This window comes from Uloborus diversus, chromosome 8 (assembly GCF_026930045.1).
Source record: "Uloborus diversus isolate 005 chromosome 8, Udiv.v.3.1, whole genome shotgun sequence".
In the NCBI taxonomy this organism is placed as follows: Eukaryota; Metazoa; Arthropoda; class Arachnida; order Araneae; family Uloboridae; genus Uloborus; species Uloborus diversus.
Window position 1 is genome coordinate 143,812,412 of NC_072738.1, and position 17,034 is coordinate 143,829,445.

Sequence of the window (17,034 nt, forward strand, 5' to 3'; positions counted from 1 at the left end):
ACTGTTTAAAATATAGTGATTTTTCACACAGTTTTATTTCACATATGAAGGTTAATTGTTTCCGAGTATATGTGTGCAGTGATTTTCTTTATTCAACATATATTTTCATTTTGTAAAATTAAAAAGCGTTCCAGAAATAAATTTGTCCGCTCTGTTACAAAATTAGTTTACTTTATGCAAAATATTGAAGAGTTTCAAACTTAAAAATAGGTATACACAGTAAAATATAATAGCTTAATCATATTTTGTAAGAATTTTGAAAAGTTTTTACTAATTAGAAGATATATAGTCGTAACAGAGGGGACACAGTTAGAATGTCTTCTCTGTTACAGCTTGACATTGGATTTTTTAATAAAATCTCACTTGTTCACATGTTCGTAAGGGATTCTAGGAATATAAATGGGAAATATCAAATGGGGAAGTTTTAAATGAAATTTTGTGCTTTTTAAGAGTGTCTTGGGTCAAAAAGTTAAATGCTGAACCCTTGTCCAGGTTTTTTGTTTTACAATTATTTTAAATGCTGTGCAGAAATATTTCTAGTATAATTTAACATAATGTAGAATGGTAGATAAATATTGCTATTTGAAAGAGCGACCCCCCCCCCGCCAAATACTAGAAAAACACCCCAGAATGATGTTCTTAACATAGAAGAGGAAAACACTCAACTTTAAGTTTAAATGATGCAGTATGTGCCCTCTCTAAATTCTAAAAATTCGTTTTAACAAAAAAAACACTTTTTTTGCGAAATTATTCGATTTCAATTCGATTCAATTCACCAATTTTGAGTTGGATAGGGAGGAAATTTTACTGTCACTATGAAAGGATATTTCCTCTACTGAATAAACAACTGAATTAAGTGCTTCAAGATACATTTGAGACCAGTACAAATTCTTAATCACCACTAAGACTTACCCAATATTGGTCCTGGTATAAATCCTAGACTTTGCAACCGGTAAGCAAGTTCATCATCACTCAGTTCGGCAATGTTGAACCCCTCTACTGAAAGGCCGTTTTCCATTGCGAAAAATTGATAAATTTAAATGAAGTGTCTACAGATAAAATAGCATGGTTAGAAAACAAAGCAAAGATAATTAATACTGTTTATAAAAATGTTTTTACATATTAAAATAAATACATCAGAAAGGAACCTAGTATGTATATTTATTAATGCAAAAGACACATTAGGGTGGTCCAAAATTTCGAAGGTGAAAATTTTTTGAGTACTACCCTCAAATTTTGTTTCAATGTATTAAAAAATAAATCAGACAAAATTTGAAAACATTTCGATAATATTCAGAGGTAGCTCAATGCAGATAAAGTTTTCATCATTGCTGAATAGGATGCATACGACACACGACCATTGACCTCACTAAGGTAAAATACAATTGCTATTTTTATTAACAAGAAAACGATTGCTTTATAAAATTGCTATTTTATATAGAGACTTATGAAAATACTTTTGTAAATACAAGTAAATACATAAAATCTATTCCTTTAACAGTTGTGATCGAATAAATTTTCAACTTGTTGTTGCTTATGTACGTATTCTTAATTGTTTTGGTTTTGATTTCACCACTGTTGGAATGTCAGTTTGCACTTATTTTTGAAACTCTTTACATTAAAATAACAGCATGACAAACACATCAATCAGATCAAAATCAGAGGTTTATCTTTTTAGTTCAACCATAAGTGAGCTGACAGGTAGTAAACTACCTTCAATTCGTATGGCGGGTATGTTTCTTCATAACCATATTGAACTAAAGAAAACTGTAAGAGAATCTTCAAGAAATACAATAGAAGAAATAACAAAATTTTGGCAGAAAGCCAGAATATCCGTCAAAAACCCTAAAACTGCCAGACTCTGTTAGAAAAACTTTATTAACATTGGAAGTTATTGAAAAAAAAAACAGAAGTACAATGACACAAAATAATAAAGAAGGTGCAATGTGCTTTGACACAATGAGTGTCAATACCGGGGAAAGCAAGAGTACCCGTGTTTTACTAGAGCAAAAACTAAAGAAAAGGTTACTATATTTTTCATGTCAACATCACATTATGGAATTAATTATTGGTGTGGTGTTTAATAAATGTTTGGCACCAGACGTACCTCTTTTCAAACGATTCCAGGCCTACTGGGAATTTATTAGACAAAGACAAATACATCATAGGCATCAACAATAAGGGCATTTTAGCACAAGTGACAGATGTAAAGGATGATACAATAGTATTTGCTGAAAGATTACTACATGACACGCAAGGGAGAGATGATTATCGATAATGTCTTGAACTATGCTAAATATTTCTCGGTAAAGCACCTTCATATGGTATTAAATTTGTAGCACCTGGGGCTATGCATCATGCTAGATGGATGTCCAAAATTTTGTATTGTTTTAAAATATGGATGCTTAGCTGTCAATTTACCGTCACCTCAATAGAAGAAAAGGGATTGCAAAAAATATGCATATTTATTGTACGTGTGGATTTAAAGGCTTGGATGACTGCTTCTATGCCTCAAAATGCACCATATAACAATTTTAATAAAATCTTTATTGAAGTATAAAAAGATTGATGAAGACATAAGCAAAACTGCAACGCAGCAATTTGCCAATTACCTATGGTATTTGTCAGACGAGCTCGTGGCATTAGCTCTTTTTGCCAATAAAGTGCCACACTGCATTAAAAGACAGATGGTGAAGGCAATGAATGAAGTAAACAGGAAAAATAATGTGGTGAAGCGCCTTAAGATTTTGCTAAAACACTTTATGGATATGAAACTTGAAGAACTTGTGACAAAGGGGTCAATTTAATTTTTTCAAAGAATGAGTTTACCTGATACCTTCATTCATGTAGATCCAGAAATCTGGGAGCTTCAGAAAGATTTTAAGAAAGCAAAAAGGATTATTCAAGGAATTTCAGTGGTTAATGATAATGCTGAAAGGGGTATAGCCATTATAAAAGAGTTAAATGGGAAAATGACACACAATGAAGAACAATTTCAATTCTTGTTGCAAGTTGTCGCAGAACATTGGCGAGCTTATCTCAGATGTAAAAAGCAGTTTGTAATGTGTACTAAGGAAAGCCATATACATAACTGTTGAAATATTATTATTATGTAACTATTTTTAACTTACAAAATGCTGACAATTTTAATTAAATAAATTATATACTTTTCCTAGCATCAATTTTATTTCTATCTGCATTTATGGCATAAAATGGTAAAACGCAGAGCTTTGAGGCTGTTGAGCTCCCTCTAAATGTTAAAATTATGAGCTCAAACTTCACAATAATTATTTTTTACTCAGATGGAACCAAATGAGGGGGTAGGACCAATAAAAATCAGAAATTTTTTAAAAAGGGCCTTTTTTGGACTACCCTAATACACATATGTAGAGAAATGTTTCCATTTGATAAGATAAACCAGTTATCATCATATACTCATCAGCAGACTTTTTTTTTCAGCAGTAGGATAAACACGAGTTTTTGAAAGAAAAAACAATAGGCGACAAGGTAAATTGACATTGCATTTCTGTGCATTATTTATTGTCACGGAAAATAAGGCTATACAGTAGGGTGGGGCCGAAACAAGCCGAAAATTTTTTTTTTTTCGAAATCAATTTTTGGATAGCGCGCAAAAGTTGCGTAGTGAGCTAGTTAGCACTCACAAAAAATTTCTTGGATATTAAAAAATATCTAGCCGGCGCTATTTGACATTGAAAAACCGTAAAAAAAGAGAAAAATGAATTTTTGTCGAAATTTTTTTTAAAAAACTAAATTCCAAATATTTTGCTGGAATGCACCGAAAATGTTATATAATGAGCCAATTCGAGCCCATAAAATTTTTCATTGATTTTAATGAGCATTTAACCGTTCCTTTCCGACATTAAAAATTGGAGAAAAATGATAAAATATTGAATTTCTTTAAAAACCAGTGTGAAAATTATTTTTCAAAATTAAATCATAGACTAATTAATTAAATAGCACTATTAATCATAGTAATTATTATCACGTAATAGTATCATACATTTTCTAGAATTACATATATAGATAATAAAATTTTAAAAAAGAAATCTTCGAATTTGATTTATAATACCTCATGCATAATGAATATTATTTTTTGGAATAATATTGTCCCTTGTTATCAAATGATGGAAGTTCTTTCCTAGCATGAAGTTTTGCACGAATGTATCCATCTCGTGCAGTTTCACCACGAACTTTTATTGCAGCTTCGGTTATTAGTTTCACACAACGTTTCACAGCTTGCGTGTGACAGGGAAATTTCTCGAAAGAAAACTCTGTAGAATGTTCTTTGCACATTTCTTTCCATTCTTGGTCTTTTAGATGCATTGTAAGAGTTGGCTCTGTTACAACACAGTTTGCCCAATCAACTAAATCAACATAATCAACGGCTTCAAAATTGAGTTTAGGACGCTCAAAAATCGTACACCATCCGAGCTCTTCGTCTTCTTATTTCTAGAGTTCAGAATGCGCCTAACAGCTAATTCCCGAATGTATTTTCTTGAGTCAAACAACATTGTCAACAGTAGCTGTTCAGGATGAGCGAAATATGCATTACTTGAGAAAACTTTGAAAATTATCTCCTTAACGTTGTCTGGAAACTGCCTTCCAAGAGAAATCATTTTCCAAACATGTTGGGCGCCGTACTGGCAGTTCGGTTTTATTTTTATTTCAAACCACATTGGAGCATAAACTAACATTACAAACTTTACAAGTATTGTAAGATTTTCTGATGGAGTTGGAGTGCCTATATACAAGCCTAACAAATGGTTTGCAGTTGTCAGCCATCGCGCATGACTGACTGAATTTGCCTCGGCTACTGTCAGCCACGCTTGAAGGACAACTGACCATCTTTTACGGCAAGACAGATTCTATACAAATATTGTTGTTCAATACTTAAATTTTTTATATCTTCCATGTCCAAAACCAGAAGATTGCAGTCAATTTTATCAAATTTGACCACCGGATTTTTTACAATCTCTAAGAAGTTGTTCGATAGCTCCAGAATATGAATGTGGCCACTTTGTGCAACCGTCCAATTCCAGTATAAGATGCCTCAGTGGCAACTCATTGTGGACATTGGACGCAAGAGAGGACCCCTTTAATTGCTTAACTCTCAGCTGTGGAGGTGTAGAATTACAGCATTTCTTAAAGAAGAATACTTGCGTTCAATTCATTAATCAGTTTAAAGGACTTCAGAGGATTCACATTTTTTTAATACTCAAGGGCTCTATTTGTCAAATATATATAAAATAGTTATAAAATAATCTTAGGAATAATAGAAGTAGTTGAGCGCCGTTTATTATCCCGAAGAAACTACTGGAACCAAAGATTAAAAAATTAGCATCTTATGTAACTATTTTTTATTTGAGTGTGTGCATTTTTTAAAATTGGCGTACAAATGTCGCATAAAATTGATTGAATTTTCACTGTTTTTTCTAGGTAACGTATTGCGTAACATTTCAGTACTTACTTATTTCGAAACTACATTTAATTTTTTTTTTTTTTTCATTTGCCAATGTTTCAGTCTTAAAGGAGCGTAGCTAAATATTCTACGAAATGTATAAAAATCTTTGAGGATTTCAACCAATGCACTGACAGATACTTCTAATTGCTTGTTGAAACTAGCTTCAAACTTTTATTTTTGCTCCCCCCCCCCCTTTTTTTTTTTGAAAAAAGTGCATTTTTGTCCTTTTTTTCAGTTTTTCAAGGTCAAATAGCGCCGGCTAAATATTAAACAAATTTAGCGAAATTTTTTATGGGTAATAACGGGTCCATATAGCAACTTTTCCGCACTATCCAAAAACAGATTTCCAAAAAAAGTTTTTTCGGCCCACCCTACTATACAGTCAACCCCGCTATATAACAAACCCTCAACTACCGCCTTGAGAGATCGTTGTAGTCAAGGGTTTGCTCCAGTTGAAAATAAAATTCATATTTTATCTGTGACATCAAAGTACGGCAGCTATTTTTTTAAACGCAAAATAAAAAAAGAAAACAACATGATTGGTCTTTAGAATGTTGCAGTCCCTCCTCCTAATAAAGCAATTATTGGGGGATATAATGCCGGATAAGACAAAGTCTCATTGAGCTTAATAGCTGCTTAATCATCTTAGCTAATATTTAAAAAGATTAAGTTGATCGTGGCCATGCATGCTTCCTCTCTCTAGGATCATACATTTTTTTCTTTTTTTTTAAATGAATTTTTTATTTCAGCAAAAAAGCGAAAATGCATTGCTTTGTTTTCGCAATTGAGATAGTGTTTTCGCATTCTGTGAAAAATGCGACCATAGTGGAAACCCTGGATCGCCCCCTCCTTGAGCCAAGATGCAGCGACTTTCCTTCCGAATATTTTCGGTATTGAAGTTCCAAAAAAGGTACTTTTATACGATCCTCAATAATGTTACAAAAAAGGTCTCTCCCTCAAAATTTTTCCCGAATTGTAGTCTTTTAAAAACCCAAATGGGGACACACATCTCTTAACACTTTAGCGAAAGGGATCGGCACTTTGTACGGGTTTTTTTTTTCGAAATTCCAAAAAATCAAATTTTAGACAATCTTCGAGCACATTAGAGGTGGTTTGGGGAACTCTCCTCTGGAAAGTTTTTTAAACTGAAGTTAAAAAGAAAAAAAGCAATTACAAGACACTAATGACATTGAGGTAAAGGATGGGTATCACAACTCCGGAATTTTGTAGAAATAGAAGTTAAAAAAAAAAACTCTAATACGATCTTTCATAATGTTAAGAGGTGGAGGTTTATAAATTTGTAAAAGTGTAAGTATCCGAAATCAATCACCTCAACCTTGGATGGTTTCTGGATCCGTCCTTGTATGAATCTGTCTTTTTAACGTCCATCCTTTTAGATACCATTTCAACTTGTACTTTCCCACTAAACTGAATCAACTCGGGTTTAGAAAAACTACACTGGGTTACTTTTACTTAACTACTGCAGTCGAAAAAACAACTCATTACAGATCTAAATGGGGAAAGATAATCTGAAAAAGAGTTCAAGGAACCCGAATAGGAGGATGACAAAAAAGAGTTGTAAAACCAATTTGTACATGGTTAGCTCACATAAAATTTTGTCACAGCACACAAAAAAGAAATATTTTCTATTCAGATAACTGTCTGTTATTTGGAGTGACCGCTTTGGATTCACAAATCTGTCCGCGAATTAGAGGTGTCCATGAAAGGAAGTTTCATTGTAATTGATGAAACTGGAATAAACAATTTACAAATCTCTAAACGCAGCAGTTGCTAGGCCAGAAAAAAAAAAAAAAAAACGAGCCGATGACTTCCATTTACTCAAATTTAATGTCATTTCCCCATTATTGGCAATTTTAATGTGTTTCAATTATTTACTCTATAAATATTATCAACAGTGGCCAAATTGAAACCAAATTTAAAATTAAAAAAAAAAATCGCCAAATTTTTCGCCAAGTTGGCGACCAAAAAGACTGCTGATATATCGCCAAGTGTCCAACAAATTATAACACCACTTGAGTTTACATCGAAATTAACAATGATTTTCCCCCAAAAAGGGGCAAAAGACCCTTTTAGGAACATCTGAATGCAACCAAAAGGGAAAAGGTGCACAACTAGGCCCCACTAGGAGTCGATGTACCAAATTTCAACTTTCTAGGACATACTGTTTTTGAGTTATGCGAGATACATACACACATACATACGGACGTCACGAGAAAATTCGTTGTAATTGTGTCTATAGGTTCTTAGGCATATATCCACGTGTGGTCGGGTCAAAAAAAAAAAAAAAAAAACTCAACATTCATTCAGGGGTGAGAAAAATGAAAATTGAGGCCGAGTTTGGAGTAAAAATTTTTTCGCGAATTCAATACTTCCTTTTCTGTAAAAGGAAGTAAAAACAAGCAGGTAACATTACTTTTGCTGAACATAGGGAACTTGAATCATTATTATTATCGGTTATCAAGAATGCTATTGGGAAAACAATTCCTCTATAAAAAAAACAATTTCTTGTATGTTTTCCCCTAGTTTACATTTTCAAATTGGATTTTCAGTCGAGTCTTGGTTAACTCTGTTGCATGTAGTGATGTAAAATACCTGGGTATTTCTTTTTAGGGGTAAATACCCAGGTAAATACCCAAAATGGGTATTTACCCAGGTATTTATTTCAAAAATTTATATTCAACTAAAATACTTTTCTGTCTATTCCACTATATATATAACCAACCATACACAAAACAATAAATTTTTGAATCACAAATTTAAAGAATTATTGTGTGAAACAACTTAGCAATCTAATATGATATTCACATTAAATGTGTTGGATATGACTAATCAATGTCCCCATCTTTCTTTTTTGTTTTTCACTTTTCCAAGCAAAATTTAAAGTTTTACCAGTACAGATACAAGGTGAGTGACAAACTAACGCCTCCTAAATACTAAATGCCTATCACGTTCTCCCTTTTAACATAGAGCAAAAAGATCCCAGTTAGCATATTTTCGGAGTTCTGGCTACTGCCAACTATCGAAGATCAAAAGCATTAGAAATTAAAAGCGGAGAAAACAATTGGTTAACTTCTAAATTTAAATTTTAAAATTAACCAATTAACGTTTGGAATTGTTTGGATCCATCGTCATAGCAACACCATCCATGTATTGCCGTCAGGTAGTAGCGTTGATTGTGTACTGGCGGAGGATCACTTTTAAACAAATGTGATAGGCATTTAGTATTTAGGAGGCTTTTTACAAACTGATTATAACTCAGAGCCAAAACTAACTAGTAGCATGATATTATGAAAAATCAAAGATGAAAAGTTGTGCTAGTGCCATCTGGTTGAGCATGGCGGGCTACGTGACTTTTTGAATAGTAGAGCCGCTTACTCTTCGTTGTGAATTCGCAATAAAATATACTTGCAATAACTATACTGAACATTTATTACAACACACGAACGTAACATTTAACATAAATTCAGAAATAAATATAACTTAGAATGATCGAGATATTTTAGAAAGAAAAGAATGTGATGCAGCAACGATGCTTGACTTATCGCTCTCAGTAATCTTTTTGTTCCATCAAGAAACTTAAATTTTAATGTTGCCACTCACGCGAGCAATGAAAATTATAATAATTAAATTAAAGTTCTAGGCTCAGCTGCAGACGATAAGAACTACCATACTCCCCCCCATTGGACAAATGTCCAAAACTAAGTCTAAGTTGGTAGGGGAGCAATCTTAGTTATTGGTCTCTTAAATGTTCCTGATGTAGTTTTCACCTGAACAACTCTTACAGCTCCATCATCTCCAGGAAAAGTTTCCATAACTCTTCCTAAACTCCATTTCATGGGATGTTTGAGATCTTCTTTTAACAACACCAGTTGTCCAGTTTTTATATTTGGGTTAGATGACTTCCATTTACTTCTCTGCTGTAACTGTGTGAGATACTCAGCACTCCATCGCCTCCAGAATCCTTCGCGAAGAGCTTGAATCAACTTAAATCTTGAAGTGTATGATAGCGAATTTTCTGCATGATAAGACTCAGGCATTGCTAGAAGCGGTGCTCCAATCAGAAAGTGACTCGGTGTTAAGGGATCAAGGTCGTTTGGATCACTACTAAGAGGAGTTAGTGGTCTTGAATTCATACATGCTTCAATCTGAATAATTAAAGTTGATAATTCTTCATAATTAAGCACTGCTGATTTACATACTTTGAAAAGATGTTGCTTCATTGATTTGATGTTAGACTCCCAGATACCTCCAAAATGAGGTGCACTGGGTGGGATGAAATGCCAGTTAATAAACAGTTCTGAAGCAAAGTCCTGAACTGATGCTGATTTAAGAATTTCCATTTGACTGTATAAATAGTTTCTTGCACCTTTAAAGTTAGAGCCGTTATCAGTATATATGTCTGAAGGTTTTCCTCTTCTCGATATAAATCTTCTGAGGCACGCTAAGAATGAATCTGTACTTAGTTCGGACACAACTTCAAGATGAACTGCTTTTGTCGTGAAGCAAATGAATAAAGCAATGTATGACTTTGTGGTAACCCTTGTTCTCTTGAGATTTGGCTTCGTTATTATCGGCCCTGCAAAATCTATACCCGTTTTGAGAAATGGTCTGGAAGGAAGAACGCAATCTTTAGGTAAATCTCCCATAATTTGGCACATGATTTTCTTCTTCATCTTGAAGCATGTCAGACAACGCTGAATATTTCTTCTGACTTTATCTCTTCCTGATATCAGCCAAAACCACTGTCTAATGAGTGAGAGTACAACTTGTGTTCCTCCGTGAAGAGAGAGTTTGTGATAATGATCAATAATTAAATCCGAGAGGTGATGATTTTTAGGAAGTAGCATTGGATGTTTTTGATCATTTGACATATTAGAGTGTTTAAGTCTGCCGCCAACTCTTAAAATACCGTTTTCGTCAAGAAAAGGATTCAATGATATTAAGGAACTTTTAGCTGGCAAACTCCCTTTAGTTTGAATAGCATGAATTTCCCATTTGAATTCTGAATCTTGGACCAACTTCACAATGCGAGTTGTGGCGTCAAGTAATTCTGATGTCTTAAGAGAACCTACTTTCCGATTATTTTTGTCACATTTTGCATTTTGAATAAATCGTACGCTATACGCAACTACTCTAGTAAGCTTACTCAGCGAAGAATAGTTATGAATGAAGTTTAACTCGCCTTCTACTTGATTAGAATAACTTGCCGTTTTCTCTGACACTTCTCTGATTTTTTCTTTTTCCGAAGCTGAATGGTTTTGTGGAGGGATAACTATTGGCGAATCTGAAAGCCAAGAAGGACCTTTCCACCATAGTGAATGATTAAGAAGTTTTGAAGGCATGAGTCCTCTTGACGCACAATCACAAGGGTTCTCTTTGCTAACAACGTGATGCCAGGCATCGACTTGAGTATTAGTATGAATTTGCGATATCCTATTAGAAATGAAGGATTTCCATTTATAAGGTTCGGAATTTATCCAATCAAGCACTATTTGGGAATCCGTCCAAAAGAATGACTCATCTACTTGAATGGCAAGATTTTCAACTACATTCTTGTAGAGTTGGCTTAACATTACAGCTGCACACAGCTCCAAACGAGGAAGCGTTATTGTTTTTAGTGGTGCGACTCCGGTTTTCGCGGCGATTAAACTAGTCTTGACTTTCTCGTCTTCAAATTCTGATCTCATGTAAAGGACAGCAGCAAAAGCCTTTTGGGAAGCATCGCAAAAGCCATGAATTTGAATACATTTTACAGCAGAATTTTGGATGAAGAAATGTCGTGGCATTTGAATATTTTCAAGTATCGGAAGCTGTGAAGCAAAACTTGTCCATTCTTTAAGGATACTGTCTGGGAGTGGATCATCCCATTTTGACTTGCATAACCATAATTTCTGCATCATAATTTTAGCTAAAACTGTAGAGGGTGAAATGAAACCAAGGGGATCATAAATTCTAGCAATGCTTGACAATAATTGCCGTTTTGTGGTGACTTCTTGAGCTGGATTTAAATGAATCGCAAATGTGTCTTGATTTGGATCCCACTGAATGCCAAGAAGTTTCACTGACTGATCTTCAGCAATATTTATAGACTGTTCTGTTCCTTTTAGTTCAGGAGGTAATTTTGAAAGAATACTATGTTCATTTGATATCCATTTTCGAAGAGTGAATCCACCTCTTCTCATTAGATTAATTAAATCACTCATGAGATTTTCAGCTTCCTGAATTGAATCGGCTCCTGTTAATAGATCATCTACGTAAAAGTCCTTGTCGATAACTTTTGAGGCTTTAGGAAAATTCATCTCTTCATCTTCAGCAAGTTTTTTAATAGTTCTTATGGCTAAATACGGTGCGCAAGCAGTTCCGTAAGTCACTGTCTTCAATCTATAGTCTTCAATCTTTTGATCGGGATTTTCTCGCCAAATAATTTTCTGAAAATCAGAATCTGAATGTGAGACAAGAATTTGTCGGAACATTTTTTCGATATCAGCCGCAAGAGCTATGGAGTGTATTCTGAAATTTAATAGAATATAAAATAGATCAGTCTGGAGTTTGGGTCCAGCATGCAAAACATCATTTAGCGAGATGTTCGTTGATGATTTAGCTGATGCGTCGAACACAACTCTTAATTTTGTGGTGCTGCTATGTTCTCTAATTACTCCGTGGTGTGGCATATAAAAACACTTGCGATCTTCTACTATGATCTCTTCTGCTTGCACTAATTCCATGTGGTTTAAGGATAAATATTCCCTCATGAAATTCTTGTATTGATCATACATGCTAGGATTTTGGATTAGTTTCCTTTCCAACGACAGAAATCGTGCAACCGCTTGATCTCTCGAATTTCCAAGACTTGGTTCTTCCTTGAATGGCAGTTTGACTTCATATCTTCCAGTGTCATCTCTAGTTGTAGTTTCTGAGTAAAACTTGTCACAGTTTGCGTCTTGAATGCTTAACTTTTCTTTCTGAGGAATTGATTCCAATTCCCAGAATTTCTGAAGAACTTCATCAATTTTTACACTGGAATGGTGACTCAATTTGGTATTTTCTGTACCTTCATATAACTTGGACGATAACCTTTTCTGAGAGAATCCAACCTAACTTTGATTGAATAGCAGTAGGTGTGTCTTTTCCACCACTTATCTTGCGACCTTGAATTATGTCAAAAAATACATCTGCACCTAATATTATGTCTATGTTTCTGGAGATGTAGAAATCAGGATCTGCTAACTGCAAACTTTCAATGTGTGACCATTTATGACTAGAAATAAGGAAATTTGGTAATTTCATAGTAAGTTCTTTAACTATTAGTGCTTTAGTAGAAAAGGTTTCTGAATTAAACCGTGGAGTAAAGTTTAAATTTACTAAGTAATTGGACTTTCCAGCAACTTGATTACCAGTTCCTATGACTAAGTGATTAGTTGAAAATGTTTTTAGATTAAGTCTATTACAGCATTCTTCAGTCATCAATGAGGTTTGAGAACCACAATCGAGTAAAGTTCTACACAGTTGCCAATGTCCTTGAGAATCCTCGACTTTGACTAAAGCTGTAGATAGCAGAATATTGCACGAATTATTCAGACCAGTTAAAGCTAGACTGCTGGACTGAGAATTATTAACTTGAACAGACTCACTTGACCTCTGTGCAGAATTATCGACTGAAAGGTTCGATTTGTATGAAGAATCATGTAAGAGAGTGTGGTGTCTTTTAGAACAATCTTTGCAGTGAAAAGTAACTTTACACTTCGAAGTATCGTGATTAGCTCTCAAGCAGTTAAAGCAAAGTTTATTCTTCTTCGCTAGATTCCACCGTTCTTGAGGGCTCAAATTTTTGAATTCTGAACATTTGAACAATGCATGATCTAAATTGCACAATACACAACTTCTACGATTTACGTTTGTTACGGAATTATAGCTAACTGACTTCTTGGATTTCAAAAGTTCCTCTTTGGGATAGTTTTCTTTGCAGGTTTTCATGCTTCTGGCATGCTTTTCTAAAAATTCAATAAATTTCTTATACGATGGAATTTCTTCATCTTCTAATGTGAGCTCCCACTGTTTTCGGATATTATCATCTAAGCGTTTTTCGAGAAATTGAATAATGATTAATTCTGAAAGTTTGTCTAACTCAAATCCCAACGTTTTTAGATTAGGAATTGCTTCATTGCAAGAATCCAAAATATCCCGAAGAGATTTGGAAGTCATCAATTTGACTGGTTTAATGCTAAATATTTTCGAAACTAAAGCATATGATAACTCTCTTTTTTTTTTATCATAACGACTAATTAACGTTTCCCAAGCTTGAGAATAATTATTTTCTGTGATAGGAAAGCCCTTTATTAGTCGAGCAGCTTCTTCTGTAACTGATGCATGCAAGTATTGCAATTTTTGTAGTTGACTTAAATTAGAATTATCATGAATAGTCGAAATGAAAATTTGTTTAAAGCTAATCCAATTACTTACATTTCCGTTAAATGCTGGAAGATCGAATTTAGGCAAATTTATGCTCGTACTTGTTTGAAAAGGTCCACTTCGCGATGGTAATGTAGACCGATTATCTTTCTCAAAGTCAAGCTTAATTTTTTCAATTCTGCTTTCAATATCGAACTGAAGATTTAGAATTTTATCTGAATATTCTTGGCTAGCTTCTATTTCATTTTCGAATTCATCCATATCTTCGATTAAGTTTTCAACTTCTGCATCAGCGACTTGAATTTGATTTAGCTTACTATTTAATTGCAGCTTGAATGTGCTTAAATCTTCCACAATAACATCTTCATTATTTAACTGCTCAGAAATTTTATTCAGTATCTTAGTTGTTACAGCGCGAATAGTAGCTCGTTTCTTTTTTGCTTTTTCATACACAGATGCAGCTTTAGAAGTCATGGTTTATCACAAAATGATAGATAGAATGAGAATAAATAGAATAGAATGTCTCTATATCATGCAATAAAGTCTAATAGAATAGAATGTGTATCTTCGGTTGTAAACCAGGGTTAAGAACCTTTTCCGAGAATTACAACAAAATGTATCAACATTCAAGAATGATTTTTCTGATAAACGTTTCTTATACACTTCACTCAGAATAGAATATCAACCATTTCAATGAATAAAAGTCTCAGTTTTATTTATAGCACAAATGAATTAGAATAAAAATGTTCATGGGAATTTGCATTCGAATAAGAATCAAATGTCCGTTATTTACGTTTTATGCAATGTCCTACATTTGCATTTTTCATTACAAGAGATTTTAAAATATCGTACCATATGAAAAGGATTCCATGAATCATAAACGAAACATCAAAATCCTCACTGGTGGCTCCAAAATGGATTGAGCATGGCGAGCTACGTGACTTTTCGAATAGTAGAGCCGCTTACTCTTCGCTGTGAATTCGCAATAAAATATACTTGCAATAACTATACTGAACATTTATTACAACACATGAACGTAACATTTAACATAAATTCAGAAATAAATATAACTTAGAATGATCGAGATATTTTAGAAAGAAAAGAATGTGATGCAGCAACACTGCTTGACTTATCGCTCTCAGTAATCTTTTTGTTCCATCAAGAAACTTAAATTTTAACGTTGCCACTCACGCGAGCAATGAAAATTATAATAATTAAATTAAAGTTCTAGGCTCAGCTGCAGACGATAAGAACTACCACCATCTATGTGACAAAATTAAACTTATATTCCTTTGCTTTACCCCATAAAAAATTAAATTATCCTTCCATCCTATTTAAGTTTTAGAATAGTTCATTCTAAATTCTGACAGTTTTTTTTATAAGATTTCATTATGCCTTTAATTAAAGAAATTATAATATATAAATTTTTATATTTTTAAACTTTCACTTTATAGTTAATGTTAAAAGAAAATCATCAACTTTTGATACCACCTTAAGTTTTTTTTTTTGGCAAAATTCACAATTACTAAGGGATTTACCCTGCCTTCTGATAAATACCCAAAAAAATATTTACCTTCCCACATCACTAATTGCGTGTATTAAAAATAGTTCGAATACATTTTCGTCATGAAATACCGGGGAGCAAACGCAAATGAGCAAGGCAGCAGAAAACATATTTTTTTTGCTTATTAATGTGAAAACTGTTTCTTTATTTGCCACGTTATCATTTAAACAACTCTTAAGGTAAAAACAGTCAAAAAATTTATATGTGTGTAAGAAAGAAAATTAAATATTTTAAATTTCAGACTATCATGATAGTTATCATGATCTAAATTGAGGCAAACGACAAGCTAAACGCAACTTTGGGCTTGTTATGCAGAAATTGTAAGCATTTAAATAACATTTTAAAAATACATTAATGTATTTTAATATATTAATGTATTTTATTTATAGTTGTTTAACTTAATGAAAGAAGTTTTCCACCAATTGAAGCATCATGATGCTTCTGGTTACAAACGAAAAGAAAATGAAGTCTCCAGATTAGTTTCCACGTAAAAAAAGTACAATACTTTGAAAATTATTCCTTTTCGCATAAACTAATCAAAAATTAAAATAAAAGTTGTACACGATTGAACAATTCTCCATTAAGTGTCAAATATAGTACTGGTTGCGCGTTATCGTTATCCTTTAATTTTTGCTTTTCAACAATGAATCAAAACTGATGCATGCCACAAGAAAAACAAAGAATCACTTCGAAAAATAATATAAATCAAAATAGAAACTGTACCTTACAATAATTATCATCTTTAAAATCTATTTACCAGACGAGTTCACGACGAAACAGACTAAATTCACCGCTTGACAGGGTTGCCAACTCCTAAAAATGTTTCTCCCAAAATTCAGCCCGTTTTTTTATGACGTCATAAAAATGATCATGCAATGACGTAACACTGGTAGTTAAAAGGTCTGTGACTATTGCTAAATTTCGATAGTTGTAAATCATTTTTTAAAATTAGTATGTTCATTCGCAACTCCAGAGCTCGAATACGTTACCTTGCGGTGATTAATAGGGGAGATTAATGCGGCAGAGGGGCAATTGCCCCCCCCCCCATCGGGGAAAACTTCTAGTTCCGTCGGGGAATTCCAAAAAATGCAAAAGATTGAATTGCTAAAAAATTACTCGTTTTATCACATCTCTGTTCAGTGTTGCAAATAACTTTCGTTATTTGTTACTTGCCACTTCCAAAAAAAAAAAAGAAAAAGAAAGTTTCCACAACAATTTCTCGGGCATTCGTCTACTAATGACATCCTCTCGTTGTGAGCCTGTGTTTGCAGCGTCGTGAAGAAATGGAGAGACAGAGAGACTAATTATCGTAGCTTATTAGCTACAGAAACTGTTAAATATTTTATTTCATTTTACTACATTATTCTATTCCTGCTATATTTTACTATGTTAATATATTATAATGTTATTATGCTTATTAACAGTGCCTTAACATATATATTTGTACTAAAAGTAATAATTGAACCTTTAAGTATAAATTATTGGAGCTAAAATGTAAAATAAGTCGAGTTTTTTTTAGTTTAAGAAAGACATTTTATTGTTCAGACAATATTGATTA

The 17,034-nt window shown here is 33.4% G+C and overlaps 2 protein-coding genes across 2 annotated transcripts in view; both read right to left on the reverse strand.

Annotated features, from left to right (window-relative positions):
* LOC129227662 (LEM domain-containing protein 2-like) overlaps nt 1-16,289 on the reverse strand; it is a 33,446-nt gene extending 17,157 nt beyond the window's left edge. The window contains exons 1-2 of the mRNA XM_054862254.1: nt 16,200-16,289; nt 913-1,049 (exon numbers count right to left, since the gene is read on the reverse strand). Coding sequence (XP_054718229.1) covers nt 913-1,018 — 106 coding nt within the window. The 5' untranslated portion in view covers nt 1,019-1,049; nt 16,200-16,289. The remainder of the gene's footprint in view (nt 1-912; nt 1,050-16,199) is intronic.
* LOC129228653 (uncharacterized) lies at nt 11,253-14,386 on the reverse strand. Its single transcript, XM_054863337.1, has 3 exons — nt 13,964-14,386; nt 11,480-12,597; nt 11,253-11,394 (listed from the first exon to the last, which is right to left on the reverse strand). The coding sequence occupies exons 1-3, from the start codon at nt 14,384-14,386 to the stop codon at nt 11,253-11,255; spliced, it is 1,683 nt and encodes a 560-aa protein (XP_054719312.1).
* Nucleotides 16,290-17,034: the final 745 nt, after the last annotated feature.